Raw genomic sequence first — 16,848 nt, forward strand, 5'->3', positions numbered from 1 at the left:
TTGCACTTCAGTATTCCATGCAAGGTTATGGCTCTCATTTGACTTGGTTTTATTAGCAGTTCTTGGCTCCATTTGATTTATTGATATACAGTGTATAAACAATTTATTTTTATAAATGTATAGAATTTGTGTATACGATTTTTTTTTTTAAATTTTTGTAAATAAAATGTATATACATTATAAATGTAATTTTTATTAATTTAATTTATAGAATTTGTATAATAAAAACTAATTTTGAGGAATCAATAGAAATTCAATTTAGAAAAATTAATAATAAGAATTAAAAAAAAAAATTAAATTTATTTAATAGCCAAACTTTATTTAAAATTTAAAAAATAATCAATTCAGTTAATAAATGAATCATAAAAATTCATTTAATAAAAATTTAATTTATAATTTATATTAATTAAAATTCTAAAAATTTATTGTATGAAAATTTTATTTATATAAACATTCAATTAAGAGAAATTTAATTTTTAAAAATTTATTTTTTAAAAGTGAAAAAGTTTATTTATTTAAAATTAAAAAAAAAAAAGCAAATTTATTCAAGTTGAATTTAATACAAATTTAATTTATATAAATTTGATTTCTAGAAATAATTTTTATAAACATTAAAAAAAATCTAATTCAAATAGATTTAATTTAATTATATTCAATTTATAAAACTTTAATTAATAAACCATTTATTTAAAACACGTCAACTAAACATACAGCAATAAATTACGCATAAATAATAATATCAAGTTAACAAACATAAAGGAAACAGTTCACAAAAAATCACCCCAACTATTGCACTGCCCGGTTTTCTCAGGCGCCCTCCAGATTTCTGTAGCTGAACTGATGACCTCTGGCATACATGGGCACCAGGTGCTGCTTGTCCCGGCGCACCATGGACTGCACCAGGCTGGCCGAGGCGGCGCCCTGCTCGTCCTCGTCCGCGAGCTCCTCGAAGTCGTCGTCTTCCGCGTGGTGGGGGAAAAGCACTGGGCCAGAGCCCTCGGGACGTGGAGCTCGCTGGATGTGCGCCAGTGGCTTGCCGTGCAGCTTCTTGGGCTTGCGTTGGAAGTAGCTGGAGTACTCGGGCCGGGCGAAGCTCTTCGGGACGGCCTTGTACTTGTAGTGCTTGAGGCCGGGCGTGGTGTGCACGATCTTCTTCTGGTGTATGTGATTGGAGATGGGCTCGGGGTTCTTGATGGGTCGCGGCTTCGATTGTGTGTAGCTGGTGTGCAGCGGCTGCAGAGCAGCGGCCGGCTTGTGCAGATAGTTCTGGGGCAGCTCCTTGGGCTGGTAGTGATCGTAGTAGGCATGCTGGTGCGGCTGGCTGGTGCTGTAGTGCGGCCGATACTCCTGCGGCTCGTTGACAATCACGGCCTTCCAGTCGCTCTCCTGCACCGCATAGTTGGGCTGCAGCTTTTGCGAGAACTCCTCCAGCTTGTGCGCGGCGGCGATCTCCTTGTAGTAGTTGTCCCTCGCCTGCTGCAGCCGATTCCTGATGTCCGGCTCCAGTTCCATGGGCACCTGCTTGATGCGCGCATGCGGCTTGAACTCAATCAGGCTTGGAACCTTCGGATGCGAGTGCGTCAGATCCTCGATGGGCTTCTTCAGCGGCTTTATGTCGGAGCTCAGCACAATGTGCTCCTGATCCTTGCTGTAGTGATTGATCTTCGACTGTGACGTGTCGTCGTTGGGGCCGCTCTTGCCCTCGGGCGACTCGGTAATCGGATGCGAATTGGCGCCCACAGTCTTCACGATGGCATTGAAGCCCTTTTTGGCATCCGCCGTATAGTGCACGGTGCGTATGGAGCCATCCGGCTCGAGTATGCTATAATGACCCTTGACCCCATCGCCGTCCCTGGACTCCCACTGCGACTTCACATCGCCAGTGTGCAGATCCTTCACTCCATAGCTAAAGGCGTATTCCGGATGTTCCTGTGTGATGGATTTAACGAAATAAAATATATAGGTATATATAGATATTCCAAAAGTTTTTGAGTTGAAAATATACATACATATATTATATTTATTTTATGTACAAATTATTTTGTATCAATATCAATTATACGATGATAAAATATAAATAAATATTATTTTTATATGTATTCTTATGTTATGCATATTTTTAAAATATTATTATATACAAATTAATTATTACATTATATATTAAATATACTATGTATTAAATAAAAATGAATTATTATATTATATAAATTTTATTTTTGTCAGTTTTATTTATATTTTTTTATATATTTTTTTAATATGCAGAAGATGTATGTATGCATGCTAATACATATTTAATTCTGTAAATATATATTTTGTAAATATTTTTTTGAACAAATTGTGTTATTTTTAATGATATGCAGACTAGTTAATATACATTTTAATTTGTAAACATATTGCTTGATAATATTAGGTATTCATTATACTAAATTTTAAAATAAATAAAAATATATGTACATATCTCATTTTATAAGCTATTTACCACTACTAAATAAGTAGTTAAACTATTTCATATATGTATTAATAAAATTTGCTAAGTGTGCCTTCGAAATGCGTTGACCACACCTATTCACAACAAAAACAAAGCGAGTAGAAAACAAAAATCCGACCAAATTCAGACGCACACGCACCGCTGCTCTAATACTCCAGTGACTGCCACAAAAAAAAAATCTATAGAATTTATATATATATATATAAATTCACGACAAAACGTCGAAAAAACTGCAAAATAAAGTAAGCACAGTTTTGGCTTAGACTTGGGTCTGGAAATTGTGTCAAGGCAAGAACACGCGCTGTGCACAGTTTGAAAGCCACTGGAGGCTGGGTTGGGTCGGTTCTCTTGGGCTAGTCCATGTCTATATAATGATCTTTTGATCTGCAGCCGACACGCGAGTCAAACGACATTTAATTATTAATTGAATAACTCGATAAAGATTTTTGCTCTCTTGACACTTTGGAAAGCGAATGGGAGCAGCACTTCAGAACTTTCCATAAAAGTCATTTGCAAATGACTTTACATGCGTGCATTTAATCTACATAAATGTGGAGCATTGTCATTTATCTTTGTCTCGTTAGGTATTTTAGCACCTCTCTGCAGAGGCAAGAGGCGAATCGCCAAAGTATTTCGCTCGCTTTTTGGACCCGGCGTCAATTAAGCGCAGACGTCCATAAATGGCTGCAGTCGTGTCCAGGCAACAGTCTCCCCAGTCTCAGTCTCAGCTTAGTCTCAGTCTGTGCAGTGTCTCGGGTCGAGTTTAGTGCTGTAGTTGTTGGCTGCCTATCAATTTGCTGTGGCGCGGCTGTCGCTGTCCGACGAAAACAAATGATTACATTGCGAGTGCGTAACCTGAGCAGCAACAAAATCAAATCTATTTGAGCAAAAATATTGTTTTTAATCAAAGCTACTTTTATGGAGCTAGGCCGGTTGCATAAGTGGCATGCGGTAGGCGGAGCTGTTGACCATTGGCCACCCAGGAGTCGGACGCAAGAGCTGCGGCCCCAGTTGGTGGTCGACAGAAGGCCTTAATGCTGCTGCTGCTGCGGTGGGTGCGTGTGAACTTTGGCTCATAAATTTGCGCGTGCGCTCTGAATTTATGATGGCCGAAGCGACTAATCGACTGTTTGACTGCTTGACTGCTTGACTGGTCGACTGGGCGTATGCGCAATACGCGAATGTGCCACAATTATATGTAAATTGCGTATACGCTGCGTTGGCCGCGTGCATCACAGTGACAATTGCGACAGCGGACAGTTCGTGGGAGACTGCACAAAGCGTTTGGATAACCAATTGAAAGACAGACAGGCTGAGAGACAGACGGACAGACAGGCGCTGGCAATGCAAGGCGTCGCACCAGGCGGACATTTGAGGCAGACAGAGGGACAGACAGTTGGATAGACGGGGCGACAACTTGTTGCTGCAGCACATGAAAAACATTTTAAAATGTTAAATGCGCCTTGTCATAGCTTTACAGTTACAATGAAAACAATTGTCTCCTTGCGAGCAGCGAGTAGGTGCAGCAAACTGCGTGAGTTTGCCTTATATGGCGCCAGCACTCGATCTCTGATCGCTGATCGCTGAACGATCAAATCGTGTGCGCTGCACGCAAAACGCATTTTCGGCTACCAGAGCAAAAGAAAGAAATCAACAATGGCTGAGAGACCGGGAGGCAGACAGCCAGCTAGCGAGCCAGCCAGGTCGGGCTGGGCCAGACCAGATCAGTTGGGGCCACTAGCACCAGTTGATTTATGTGGGCGACGATCTGTTGCACACGCACAAAAAAATGTCTTGTGGGTGGGGACGATCATAAAACGCATGAACAACATTCACTTTGAATAGCTGGCAATGGCGAAAAATGCGTTTGCCGCGCTTAAATATACATATACACACACACACACACATATGCATCCATATATAAATAGTGTCGGCAGTTGAAAGCATTGCGATTTGGCAAAAATGCGAAGGCTATAAAACATTTGAAAAGTTATCAAATTAAGCCGAGCTGCAACGATTTGCACGGCTTAAGCTCTGGAATTCTGAGTAAAGGGAGAGTGAAGTAAGCTGAATGGAAATGTGTGTATGTGGGATATATGGATGTTGATTAACTAAGCTTAATCTCTCTCTATATCTCTTTCCTTCACTCTTTATTATTATTTATTAAATGGCAAAACTAATTAATAATTCAATATAAATTATGAATAATATGTAGAACAATATATGAATAGATGGATATATAATTTGATTGATTATAAATAATGTAATTTTTTTAATGTAAAGAAATAAATAATTTATTATATAAATAAAAAATAAAATATTTTCCATAACTAAATAAAATACGAAATTAATTAATATATACATATATATAAATTGATATAAATATTAATTGAAAATAATTATTTTTTTTCTTTTTAAATAAGCAATGGAAAATATAAAAATATAAATTATATTATATATAAATTAATAGTTTTATACATATTTCATATTACTTAATTAATTTATTTGAAAAATAATGTAATTAAATAAAAACAAATAATATTAATGATAATTATAAATAAATGTTTTTATTTTATTTAATTTATTTTTTTTTAATAAGCAATATATATTAATAGTTATTAATATATATTAAAACTTGAAATATATTTATATAAATTGCTAATAATGTAAAAAGAATGTTTATGATATGAATTATGACAAATATAGAAACATATTAATTATAGTAATAATTAAGAGCAATATTAATTCTTAAGCATGATTATTTACCGCTTTTATAAGCAAAAATATATTAAATATTCAAATATATTATTAAAATTATGTTAATAATGGGTTATTACTAATAAAAGTAAAAAACATAAATACTTAAAAAAAAATATATATATATATAAATTAAAAATAATACCAACTAATTGTTTACTGCAGCAAATACTGATAATTTTTAATTATATATAGGCCCAGCTTAGTATCATTAGTTTTTGTACCGACAAATCCAATTTCCGCCCCATGGTGCGTGACTTGGCAATTTTTTTCTTTCGATTTCGAGAAGCTCGTCAGACATATTTAGTTACCATTAGGCTGGGGGCCATACAGGCCTGGATATATATATGTATATGTGTATAGGTATATGTGTATTCGGATACTTACAAATTGTGGAGCATATTCGATCATTTCGTCATCATCCGCAACGACGACAGGTGCGGCTGTGATACGTTTGCATTCCACGGGGCGTGTCCAGAGGCTGGCCGCAAGCAGAGCCGTGGTGAGGAGCAGCAGGAGACGGCCGGCGCTGGGGCTTGGAGGCGGCTGTCGCGTTATCTAAGGCATTTAACAGAAATATGAATGTGCGGTTTTTGGTCTTTATCAGCGGAGCGCTTAATAAATGCAACGATAAAACAAGTTGACCAACAGCCAACAGTTAATAAATTGGCTACAAAATTATTACGCGAGCATGGGCCAATTAATTGGCCAAACGGGCAAACAGCCAAACGACGCATGTTCCGATGCATTGGGACATTTCTCAAGTCCCCAATCCGATTCGGCATGTCATACAGCGTTGTGACAGTTGTCAAATGGTAATGGCAATACGCATACGCCTCGCTCTACCCAAAATTAGGCTCCGCCAGACGCACATTTGTATGTACGATGTGACAGCAATGGCTTCGCCGCGGAGATTGATGGCTTTGCTTAAGACCAGTAGCTTGGATATGGAAACAGGTCTGGCAGGATGGCAGTTGACGCCACGTACAATTCAATTCGATTTCAATTTCAATTTCAATTGCCTATTGCCTATTGCCTATTGCCTGTTGCCTGTTGCCAATGGCCATTTACAAGTTGTAACTGATTTTTAAGTTTTGGGTCTGCCGAAAGTTGCAACACACATTTTTGGGCAATTTCTTTTGCAGTCACGATGAAATCTATCTAATTAGTAGAGTAGAGCTGTGGCTGCACCAAAGACAAACACACACACACACAGATTGTAACAGCACATACAGTTGTGTATGTATAATAATGCAAGTGAATCGACCGCATTGAGATAAATTTGTTGAGACATGTCTGGCATTCGATCAGAATGTCTATACATGTTTTTGCACAAATTGCATTTGGAATTTTTGTCATTCCACAAGCCAAAACGTATTTAAATTTCAACAACTACCAGTTTCATGAGATACTGATATAAATATAGATTTCGTTTTTCATATCTGATTAGTTGATTGGGTTGATCTCTATGAATATGTGATTCGATATTTACAAATTGTTCAAGGATGTATATATGTGACTCGATTCTAGTTTTCGTAGGAAAAATGTTATTCAAAAGTGATATAAAAGGCAATTAGATCAGCAGCATTCATTGTATTTTGTTCCTTATAATATGGCTGCTTTTAATCATTTTTAAATTAGCAAATAGACTGAAGCAAAATTTGAGTTTATTTATATTTGAATATATTTTATATTTAGGAATATTTTTAAATAATTCTATATATAATTTGTATATTTTTGTTTCTATAATATTATTAATTATATATAAAATTATATTAAAATACAATTGCATTTAAATTTAAATGAATTTATTTAATAATTTTAAATATATTTATATATAATATATTAAAAAAAAAAAAAAAAATAAATTATAAAAAAATCTAAAAGTCAATTAACCTAATTACCTTTAACTAATAGCAAAAATTATAAAAAAAAAATTGTTAACTTTCTCTTGTATTCGAAACTTGAGTAATAAAATTTCTATTTCACTCTCAAAATTTTTCCAGAATTGACACGCTCGCATTAAGTTTACAATTCACTCAAAAGCTAATAAATAAATTTGAATATTGATGCATTAAATAGCAAAATATTGGCTTGCATTTGCATGTGCATTGCTTTAAATTTCTGCACTACTTTCACTTTTGGGGGTGAAAGTTTTCGCTCGGCACTTTCGCTCTTATTGCAGTCAGCAAAGCAAAACAAAAACACAATTGTCAAATGTTTAACACTTACATAGAAACGCATGTCAAACGCGTATTTTTATTTATTTAAATATATATATTCCAGGTATATATATATATTTTATTTAAAAATTGTGCACACAAAATATATGGTTTACGTCACTTTGGCGATTTAAATCGCACGTAAAACGCGTCAAAGTCGCTCGCTGCTCACTGCTCGCTGCTCGTCACACACTGGTTCAATGTCAAGGACAAAAACGTAATTAAAGCGTTTGCGCGACATTGCCAAAGTATTTATAGGCAGGCCGAAACGAAGACGACCGGCACAGCAGGCACACCGTTTTCCCGGCGACAAGATTTTCCGGCCCAACTGGTTCCACAATTGTTGATGTCGATGCGATCTGGCGAGGCGGCAGCGATGCGCCACAGCCGAGTCGAACCGAGCTGAACTGAGCAGAGCAGAGCAGAGCAGAGCAGCTTCACGCTTCCTAAGCTACGTTTAATTGACAATCATATGAAACTTCGGCTGCCATCTGCAACTGTGAAAACGGGTTTTCGTTTCGCTATCACCAGGCAGCGGCTCCAGCATCATCCAAACGCCAATTTGGCTGTCTCCACTTTTGGTTTCAACTGCAAACGAGTAAAAGTCGTCGGTGTCGGCGCTCACGGCGCAGCTGTTGACTGGCGTTATAAAATTTATATCAGGCAGGATTACGTTTTGGATTTAACATAAATTAATAGCGATCGACTTGGGAATTTGCCAGCCGTGTTAATTTAAACCCAACCAGCGGCCAGAAACTGCACTGCCACGTTGCAACAGCTAAGATGGATGGCATGCAACATGTTAATCACCGAAATCCACTTAAAGTGCAGCTAAAGATCTCAAAGATAGCCTTATCCGATTACATCTATTTTATAGGACAACTGAATTTGGTAATCTGAATTTAATTACAGATCAACGAATGCGAATGTGAGAAATAGAATATATGTATGTGTGTTTTTTTATTATCAGAGAAGGAGAATCGGAAGGCAGATCGAGATGACCTACTGAATAGCTATAGATCTCAGCAGCTTTTTTCCTGGTAGTAAAAATATATATTCAATTTAATTACACATATTTTTAATTTAAATTTATACTGTTAGACAATAATAGCATTTATTGTTGTCAACTCCAACTTTGTTGTTTATGATTGTATAATAATTTTTGTATTTATTATTATTATTTTTTTTTTTATTATTGGCATATTCCAGATATCCATATAAAGAACTACAATTCGCCTTATATATACTTGTTTCTTTTTTCATTTGGCATATTCTTTATTTCCAGAAGACATAATTTAGCTCATGTATTTATTTATCTATTTATTTTTTATTGTTTTATTCGAATCTGAGTAATAATTTACTATGCAAAAGCTATTAAGTTCATTGGAAAATTAACATTTTTTAGATTGGGCTGTTTTATTTATAACACAAATAGTTCGATTCAAGGCGCTCAAGGGAAATTAGAAACGAAAAGAACCGAAGGCTCTTGCTCAGAGCGAGCACAATTGTATATGATTCTGTTTTTGGCCATAAGCTATTCATATTTATAAGTTATTCCCTTTCAGCTGTCTGTCCAAATTTAAACACATTGCTAAGCACATTCAACTGTCTTTCATATACTTTGTTATTATTTTTATAAAAATTACTCTTAGGTTTACTGTATAAAGCTCATTTGGTTGTCTGTTATAACCGCTTGGGGATTAAAATATATAAGTATGTTCAGATCGGGATAGATTATTGCACATTTGTCTCCTGTTGGCTCTCCAAGTCGTCGTCAGATCCTCTAATGCAGCTGCTTTACGCTCACATAGCTGCTGGCGTGTCCGTGTCCGTGTCCGAGTCCGAGTCCGTGACCGTAGCCAGCATAGGGGGACAGATCGCTGGCATAACCGTAGCCAGCGCCATAAATATCGCCATGGCCGTAGCTCTTGTAGACCTGTGGATGGTGGGCGTGGCCCAGTTTCTTGACCACAGCATTGAAGCCATTGTGATCGTCGGCTGTGTACTCCACCACGCGCGTGGTGCCATCGGCCTCCTTGAGGGAGTAGCTGCCGTGCACCTTGTCGCCGTCCCTCGCCTCCCACTGGCTCTTGTGGTCGCCCGTGTGCGCATCCTTCACACCGTAGTCAAACTGATATTTGGGATAATGATCTGGCTCGTGCTTATCATAGCCATGTCCATAGCCAGCATAGCCAGCGTAGCCCAGGCCTAGGCCATCGTATCCATAGCCGTGATCAATGAGTCCATGTCCGTAGCTCTTGAGCACCGGCGCCTCGTGCTTGGTCAGCACGCTGTAGCTGCTCGCAGGTCCGTGTCCATACGGCGCCGCCAGCGCCAGACCCAACAGGCCAAATACCAAGACTCCACTGAATGGCTGCATTTTCGTCTGTTGTGCGTTGAGAACGGATGGACGAGGTGCTGATGTCTGTTGGTTCTTGCCATTGCCACGAGTCGCTTTTATAGCGCTGCCCACGGCCCATCGGGCGGTCTGGCTCTCTGCCTCGCGCTGGGCCCAGAGCCATTCACCTGCCTTCGATTGGCTAATTAGTTGCTTGTAATTACAGTTCACTTAAAAGCGCCGAGCTGCATTGAAAATACTTTTATACATATAATAAATCATATTTTGGCCCATTGTTGGCCAAGAATCGAACAAATTGGAGGGCATTTGTGATTGAAAATTTAATGCATTCGTAGTGTGAATACAGAGATAGAAACTGGAAGTTTAACAGAGTTCTAATATGAATTAAAATTTGACAGATACAAATTTATTACCTTTGCTATTTATTAATTAACAAAATTTAGTTGAAAATGTTGCTTTGAATTTATGCAGACAAAAGCAAGATTAATTACAAAGCAATACAAAACGATTTTGTTTTGGAAAATTCTTTTGTTCATACTGAAATTATGAAAAGAATCATTGATTAATATAAAATGACTTGAGTCAAGCACAAATTTGAAGTTTACAATTTATATATTTCTTTATTTTAAATATACATACAGCTGCGAAAAATAAAATAACACCACTTGCAAATGCAAAGTCTATGAAGTCTATGAATATTTAAAAAATGTCTCTGAAAGTCGAAAAAAAGCTAATTTTAACAGCTATATATCGTATATATATTTATTTATTTAATTTATTTTATTTTATTTATTTTTTAATAATGAAACTAAGCACTTAAACTTTAAAAGAATAATATTAACCAACATGTTGTTAGCATAAGTATGTTAACCTGATGTTAATTAATATTAATGGCTATGCTGCTCTTATTTATTTATTTTTATTTTATTTTTTATGTATATAATATATATATATATATATATATATATATATATATATATATATATTTTTTTTTTTTTTTTTTTTTTTTTTTTTGTGGCTATGCTGCTAAGTTTTTTATTTTTATTTTTATTTTTTTTTGGTATGTATATATAGTTTTTATAATTTTAAGCTAGTTTAATATAAGACATATCTAAAACATTTTTCTTACATCAAAAATTCACAGCAATTCACAATCTGTGATTGTAGATTAATTTTACAAATTATTATTATTTTGTTATTTAGACTTAGTATTTTCATATTTAATTTCATAGCTAATTCGAGATTTGTGAATGTCGATTGTTTAATTAGAATTCGTTTTTTTTTTATATATAAATTCCAACCTTGCCTTTTTGCTAACGAGCCTATTCTGCAGACATTAAATACCCAGCATTCAATGCCCAGCCCTATTGGCACCTCACAACATGATAAATCAGCCAACAACAATTAATCATATTTTATGCTCGAACACAAATCAGTTTCATTAGCCGGTCTTTAGTTTAGCACTAATTCGGAAGCACTACGAGCCCCGCTCATGCCGGCCCGCACTATGGCCAAATCTCCCGCTGCAATGCGTCTCAAGGTCATTTCAGAGTTTTGGCTTGGGCGAATAATAAGAAAAAAGAAGAAACGAATAAAAATCAAACCAAACACTTGAAGCTTGGCTTGCAAATGCAGCCAGCCGAGGCATTTCTTGTTGTTGGCTGAAAATTGAAAGCGGGCCACACTTGTTGATTGATTTCTAGCAGCCAAAGCAACAACAACTTCAGCAACTTCAGCAACAACAATAGTTGTTCAAGCGTTGCGGTGCTTTTTGGTCTGTTAACGCCCCATTTATTAATCGTTGTTGCCGCCGCTGAAGTGGCTTTTGGGCCGCTTTTAATTGGGCAATGAGCAATCGGACTAGCAGAAATTTTGAATACGTTATTTGGAAATGGAAAATTTTCACAAATATTTGAAGTATTTTTTTTTTGGATTTGATTTGAATTAGTTTCGTTTTGTATTTCAGTTATGCTGGCCTATTTAACCTCCAGAAAAGTAATTAATTAACATTTCCTTTCAGCTTGAGAATGTTTCGTGTGTGGCTATAAAAAGGTTTGACGCCGTTCGTTTGGCATCACAGTTCCATTGGCGCTTCACCACAAGCCAGCTCAACTTAGTTCCTCAGAAATCAACTAACTCCACTTAGAAATGGCTCAGAAATTGACTTTGGTTTGCTGCGCCCTGCTGGGCGTGGCGGCGGCCAGCTATCTGCCGCATGGCGGCTATGAGCACGGCCATGCCGTGGGCTACAGCATCAAGACGCATCACGAGGCGCCCAAGAAGTGGCACTGGGCACCGCAGCATGAGCAGCAGCAGCAGCAGCATTATTATGTGGCCGCAGCACCGCAGCAGGTGCACCACTGGGCACCACAGCACCACCATGTGGCTGTGGAGGAGGCACATCATCATCCCAAGTATCAGTTCGACTATGGCGTCAAGGACACCAAGACGGGCGACATTAAGCAGCAGTGGGAGACGCGCGACGGCGACAAGGTGAAGGGCGGCTACACCATGAAGGAGGCCGACGGACGCACTCGCATCGTGGAGTACACGGCCGATGACCACAATGGCTTCCAGGCTGTGGTCAAGCACATTGGACACGCCTACCAGCCGGCGGAGCACAAGTCCTACGATCATAACTACTATGGCCATGGACATGGACATGCCAGCAGCTATGTGGAGGTGAAACAGGACACGGGCAGCAAATGGTGGTGAATGAAAAGGGAAGCTAACTTATGATAATAGAAAGGAACTCTATAAAAATGAATGAGAATATGATAAAAATATAATAAATATTACACTTTTTATATAATTAACTTGAGGTGTTTTATTCTTGTTCAGATTGGATCACTTTAAATTGCTGCACTCGTAATTTTAAAAAATACTTTTAGGAATCAAATTTAAAGTTTGAGAGTCATAGGCTATGTGCAGCCATTGCACTGCTTTCAAGCAGACTTTTAATAAGGCAGGAACTGCTTGCTAAGCGACCAGCAGTTGTTTAATTTCGAACTGCTTGAGATTTTCAATTGAAATAAAAGCCGTTAGGCCTTGCTGTTTACGAATAAATATGTATGTATTTAAGGCAACATTTTTGATTGGTAATTAATATATAAAAATAATATAAGAATTATATGGGAATAAAAGGTAAATAATATACACCATAAAATATAAAAAATTAATAAATTATTGAAATTGGTTTTGATTCTTAACTTTTATTTAATTTTAAATTTTAATAATATCTTTTGCACTTTTGCATTTGTACAATATAAATATTTAATTATTTCAGTTCGCTGCAAATTAAATTAAAACCTCTTCACAAATTCCAACTCCTCTTGCGCAAATCTAATAAAAAGCTTTGCAAATTAACCAAAATATCCGATTAGTTGAGCAGCCTCATTCAAATTCATCAATTCAACATTAATTTATGCCGCGCAGCAAAGTTTTGCGGTCACATAAATCTGCAAGTGTTGCGAGACCGCAGGGCAAAGATTTTCGGGAATCTGGCATCTGGTCAAACTGATTGAAGCGCCGGCACGGAATAAGCTCTTAAGTCTGCTGCAAAGCCGCCTATGTAAATGATGGGATGCATTTATTGTCTCCAGAAGAATTTCGACCGCCGACAATTGTTGTTGACAATTTGGTGCAACGGCTCCAGATAAGAAGGACTCACATGTGTACCCACATATGCACATATGTATGTGTATATGTATATATGTATTTGTATATTTCGTGCTGAAAACGATAATAAAAACCTGTGCATTTTTGGCTCATAATTTGCCTACGTACTTACGCTTGACCTAGCCCGACCCTTTGCCGCTTTATACGGTTTCATTAAATATGCAAATGAGCAGTGGAAATTGCGGCTGCCTTAACGAAAAATAAAATAAGCAAAAAAAGAAGAAGAAGAGAACGCAGAAAAAAAGTTAAATTGGGTAGGTGAAAACGGCCAGGTGAGCTCGCAAGACAAACGCATGCCAGAGAGCCGTTCTGAGTTGGCGGTGGAGACCCATCAGACCAGCCGTGAAATTTATACAAAGAGTTCACATTGCACTTTGTTAGTTTACCAAAATACACTAACCGAAAATGGAGACTTGAGGAGAGTTCAAGTAATTGAAGTCAAATATATTTATATATATAAAAGTCTTATTTAATGAATAAAATAGTATTATTTTATATTACTTCTGTTAAGGCTTACTTCTGTTTGTTAAAGTCAGAGAAACGATTTGCCTAAATGCTTATTTAGGCAATATTATTGCACTCTTCTATGAGATTCTCATATGTCTGTACTATAATAAGATAAAATAATATTTTTAGTGTTAAATATGCTAAAAAAAAGCTACAACAATAGAAATGAATACAAATATAATAAACGTATAATAATAATATTTTATATATTATAATATTTTATATTTATTTCTTCAGCTATTGGCAGCGTATACATCATTCGTTGGCTTTCGTAATCCACGACATAAGTCCAACGTTTTGCTGGCGGTGGGGCGAGCGGCGGCTGTAGGAAATTGGGAGCCGGAGTTACTGAGCGAACGAGTCGAAAGTCGAATTAAATCGCCAAGTCCGAAATGAATGAAAGCAGCCAGAGCGAGAGAGAGAGGGAGAGGGAGAGAACGTGGGAGAGCGAGCGAGAACGAGCATGGAATAAATGAATGAAACGAAATGTAATGAAAACGAAGGCGACGCTCACAACGAAAAGTGCAACGCGTGGAAAAACTGTTGCCCTCTTTTTGGGCGTCTTTACTTTCAGCTTGTGCTTCCTCTTTTTCGTCTCCTGCAACTTCAACTGTTATGACAAAAATAAAAATAAAGAAAAGCAGCTGCAGCGACAGCAGCAGTAGCGGCCAAACAGAAAGTTTTGCCTGATTTCGGCGCCGCTCAAAGTATAATAATGTGCTGCCCCTGCTGCTGCTCCTGCTGCTGCTGCTGCTACTGCTGCTACTGGCGCTGCCTCCAACGGCAACGCCAACGATGCAGGGGGCGTGGCCATGGGCTATGTAGCATGCGGCTTGTGCCGCTTCAAGTGCACACTTTCTCATGGCTTAGCACTTTGGTGCATAGTTCGTTGGTTTTTGTAGTGGGCCGAAGGCGGCGTCCGGCGGGGGCTTGAGTCGGTTGGCCAGCTTATGCAACAAATAATTTAATTTTATGCTGCATACAAAAAGGGAGCACGATGCGAACCAAACGAACCAGCGCACGGAGCCAAACGAACCAGCGAAGGAGGACGACAACGGAAATGCCACTTTACGGCCTGTTTGACGGCGAAGTGGACGTTAAGTTGTGAATATGATGACGGAGATGAAGAGATGCAGCAGCGATTATGACAAGCATCATGATGATAATGACGATGACGATGATGATGATGCTCATGCTGATGACGGCAACATGAGCAACAAGCGGCAAGCGGCGGCAAAATGAAATATTGCGCATACGCCGCCTGGGACAGCGGAAAATCGTTGGCAATGAGGTCGAGCCGTAAAACTGGGCTAAATGTCACATCAGGCACAGTCAGCCAGCCAGCCAAAGAGACAGCGAGACAGACAGACAGACAGACAAACAAGCAAAGTAGTCACCCGGGATGGATGTCATAAAAAATGAAACGAAGGCTTAGGCATAAAGCTGAATTGCAGCAATCGAGTCTAAGCAAATTATGCAATCATAAATTTACACATAGAATCATATGTGATGTGACATATCGTAAAGTTTGCGATGGCTGAATATGTTTTGAATAAACTTGGCGGTTGTGAGAGATAAGGGAAAGAGAGGGTTCAAAGTTGTTAGTTAGACTCAAAAATGGCAAAAATATCCCAAATGAATTAATTTGATTTGTAGAGAGAGCAGCTCTAATGAATTGTTGAGCATTTGCCTCAGTCTGAGACTCAGTCGTCGCGACGTATTTTGTCTTCCTTTAAATATTTTATTATTTTCGAGAATTCAAAATGAAGCTTGCTCCCTTTTCCTCCCGCCGTGCGACAAATTAGGCATAAATAAGCAGCTCTCCCACAAATTTCAATACCAGGAATCCGATTGCTTCGAGGAACTTCTACGAACCGTAGGCATTTGCTTGTTTACAAGCTGTTGAGCAGACGCCCACGACCTGCTTAAATTTAAAAATATTTTGAAATATATCTGCCTCTGTATCTGTTCTGAACTTTTTCATAATCATATGAATATGTTTTCTATTTGGTAAGCACTGTCGATCAATTTTCAATAACCTTCGTGGTATTCAGTGTTTTGCAGCGAGTCTCGTAGCATTCAGCTTTTGTCATGGAGCTGACCTAACTCGAAACCGAGATATAGTTATCGAAGTAGGTGTCGAACTCGATTATTCGTTACGAACTCTTCCATAATCATATGATTACGTGTTATATTTCGTCAGCGATGATGATCCATAATTACACAAGCTTTATATTCAGTTTTTGGCTTTGTTGTGTCTTTCCACGAGTCTCGTAGCATTCAGCTTTTGTTATGGAGCTGACCTAACTCGAAACCGAGATATAGTTATCGAAGTAGCTGTCGAACTCGATTATTAGCTACGTACTCTTCCATAATCATATGATTACGTGTTTTATTTCGTGAGCGATGAGGATCCATAATTACACAAGCTTCATATTCAGTCCTTAGCTTTGTTGCATTTTCCGACGAGTCTCGTAGCATTCAGCTTTTGTCATGCATCTGAGTTAAATCCTTTTGCCACTAGAGGACTTGTGCTTAGCTTAGCTTATTTATGTAACGTAAGTCGAAGCTTCTCTAAGTCTGACTATTATTCGATTCGATTGGTTGATAAAATGATGGCTTGGCTTCCACAGGTTTCATAGATGTACCATGGATTGAGTGTCATATCATTCAGCTTCTGTCATGCAGTTTCAGAGCATATAGTTTCTGCTATAAATTCGCTGGAAGACAGGAATTAAGAGCATATACATATATGTTAATGATATGATTATGTTTTCTACTTTGTGAGCAGTAAGGATCAATATTTACACACAAGCTTCATATTCAATATTTGGCAC

At 37.7% G+C, this 16,848-nt stretch overlaps 3 protein-coding genes across 3 annotated transcripts; 1 reads left to right on the plus strand and 2 right to left on the minus strand.

Moving 5' to 3' along the window:
- Positions 1-666: 666 nt before the first annotated feature.
- Cpr76Bc (Cuticular protein 76Bc) lies at positions 667-7,706 on the minus strand. The gene is made up of 3 exons (XM_018101017.3): positions 7,478-7,706; positions 5,633-5,803; positions 667-1,929 (listed from the first exon to the last, which is right to left on the minus strand). The coding sequence occupies exons 1-3, from the start codon at positions 7,487-7,489 to the stop codon at positions 808-810; spliced, it is 1,305 nt and encodes a 434-aa protein (XP_017956506.1). The 5' UTR covers positions 7,490-7,706; the 3' UTR covers positions 667-807.
- A 1,080-nt stretch (positions 7,707-8,786) lies between these two features.
- On the minus strand, positions 8,787-9,884 carry Cpr76Bb (Cuticular protein 76Bb). Its single transcript, XM_018101019.3, has one exon. The coding sequence runs from the start codon at positions 9,845-9,847 to the stop codon at positions 9,251-9,253; it is 597 nt and encodes a 198-aa protein (XP_017956508.1). The 5' UTR covers positions 9,848-9,884; the 3' UTR covers positions 8,787-9,250.
- A 1,770-nt stretch (positions 9,885-11,654) lies between these two features.
- On the plus strand, positions 11,655-12,574 carry Cpr76Ba (Cuticular protein 76Ba). Its single transcript, XM_018101020.3, has one exon. The coding sequence runs from the start codon at positions 11,975-11,977 to the stop codon at positions 12,539-12,541; it is 567 nt and encodes a 188-aa protein (XP_017956509.1). The 5' UTR covers positions 11,655-11,974; the 3' UTR covers positions 12,542-12,574.
- The last annotated feature ends 4,274 nt before the right edge of the window (positions 12,575-16,848 follow it).

This window comes from Drosophila navojoa, chromosome 4 (assembly GCF_054131105.1).
Source record: "Drosophila navojoa isolate 15081-1374.11 chromosome 4, UAZ_NAV_1.0, whole genome shotgun sequence".
In the NCBI taxonomy this organism is placed as follows: Eukaryota; Metazoa; Arthropoda; class Insecta; order Diptera; family Drosophilidae; genus Drosophila; species Drosophila navojoa.

Coding starts and splice junctions, on each gene's coding strand:
- Cpr76Bb (XM_018101019.3), bottom strand. CDS start 9,847: ATGCAGCCATTCAGTGGAGTCTTGGTATTTGGCCTGTTGGGTCTGGCG.
- Cpr76Bc (XM_018101017.3), bottom strand. Junction 1,930..5,632: donor TCGAATATGCTCCACAATTT/GTAAGTATCCGA, acceptor TCCATCACACAG/GAACATCCGGAATACGCCTT.
- Cpr76Ba (XM_018101020.3), top strand. CDS start 11,975: ATGGCTCAGAAATTGACTTTGGTTTGCTGCGCCCTGCTGGGCGTGGCG.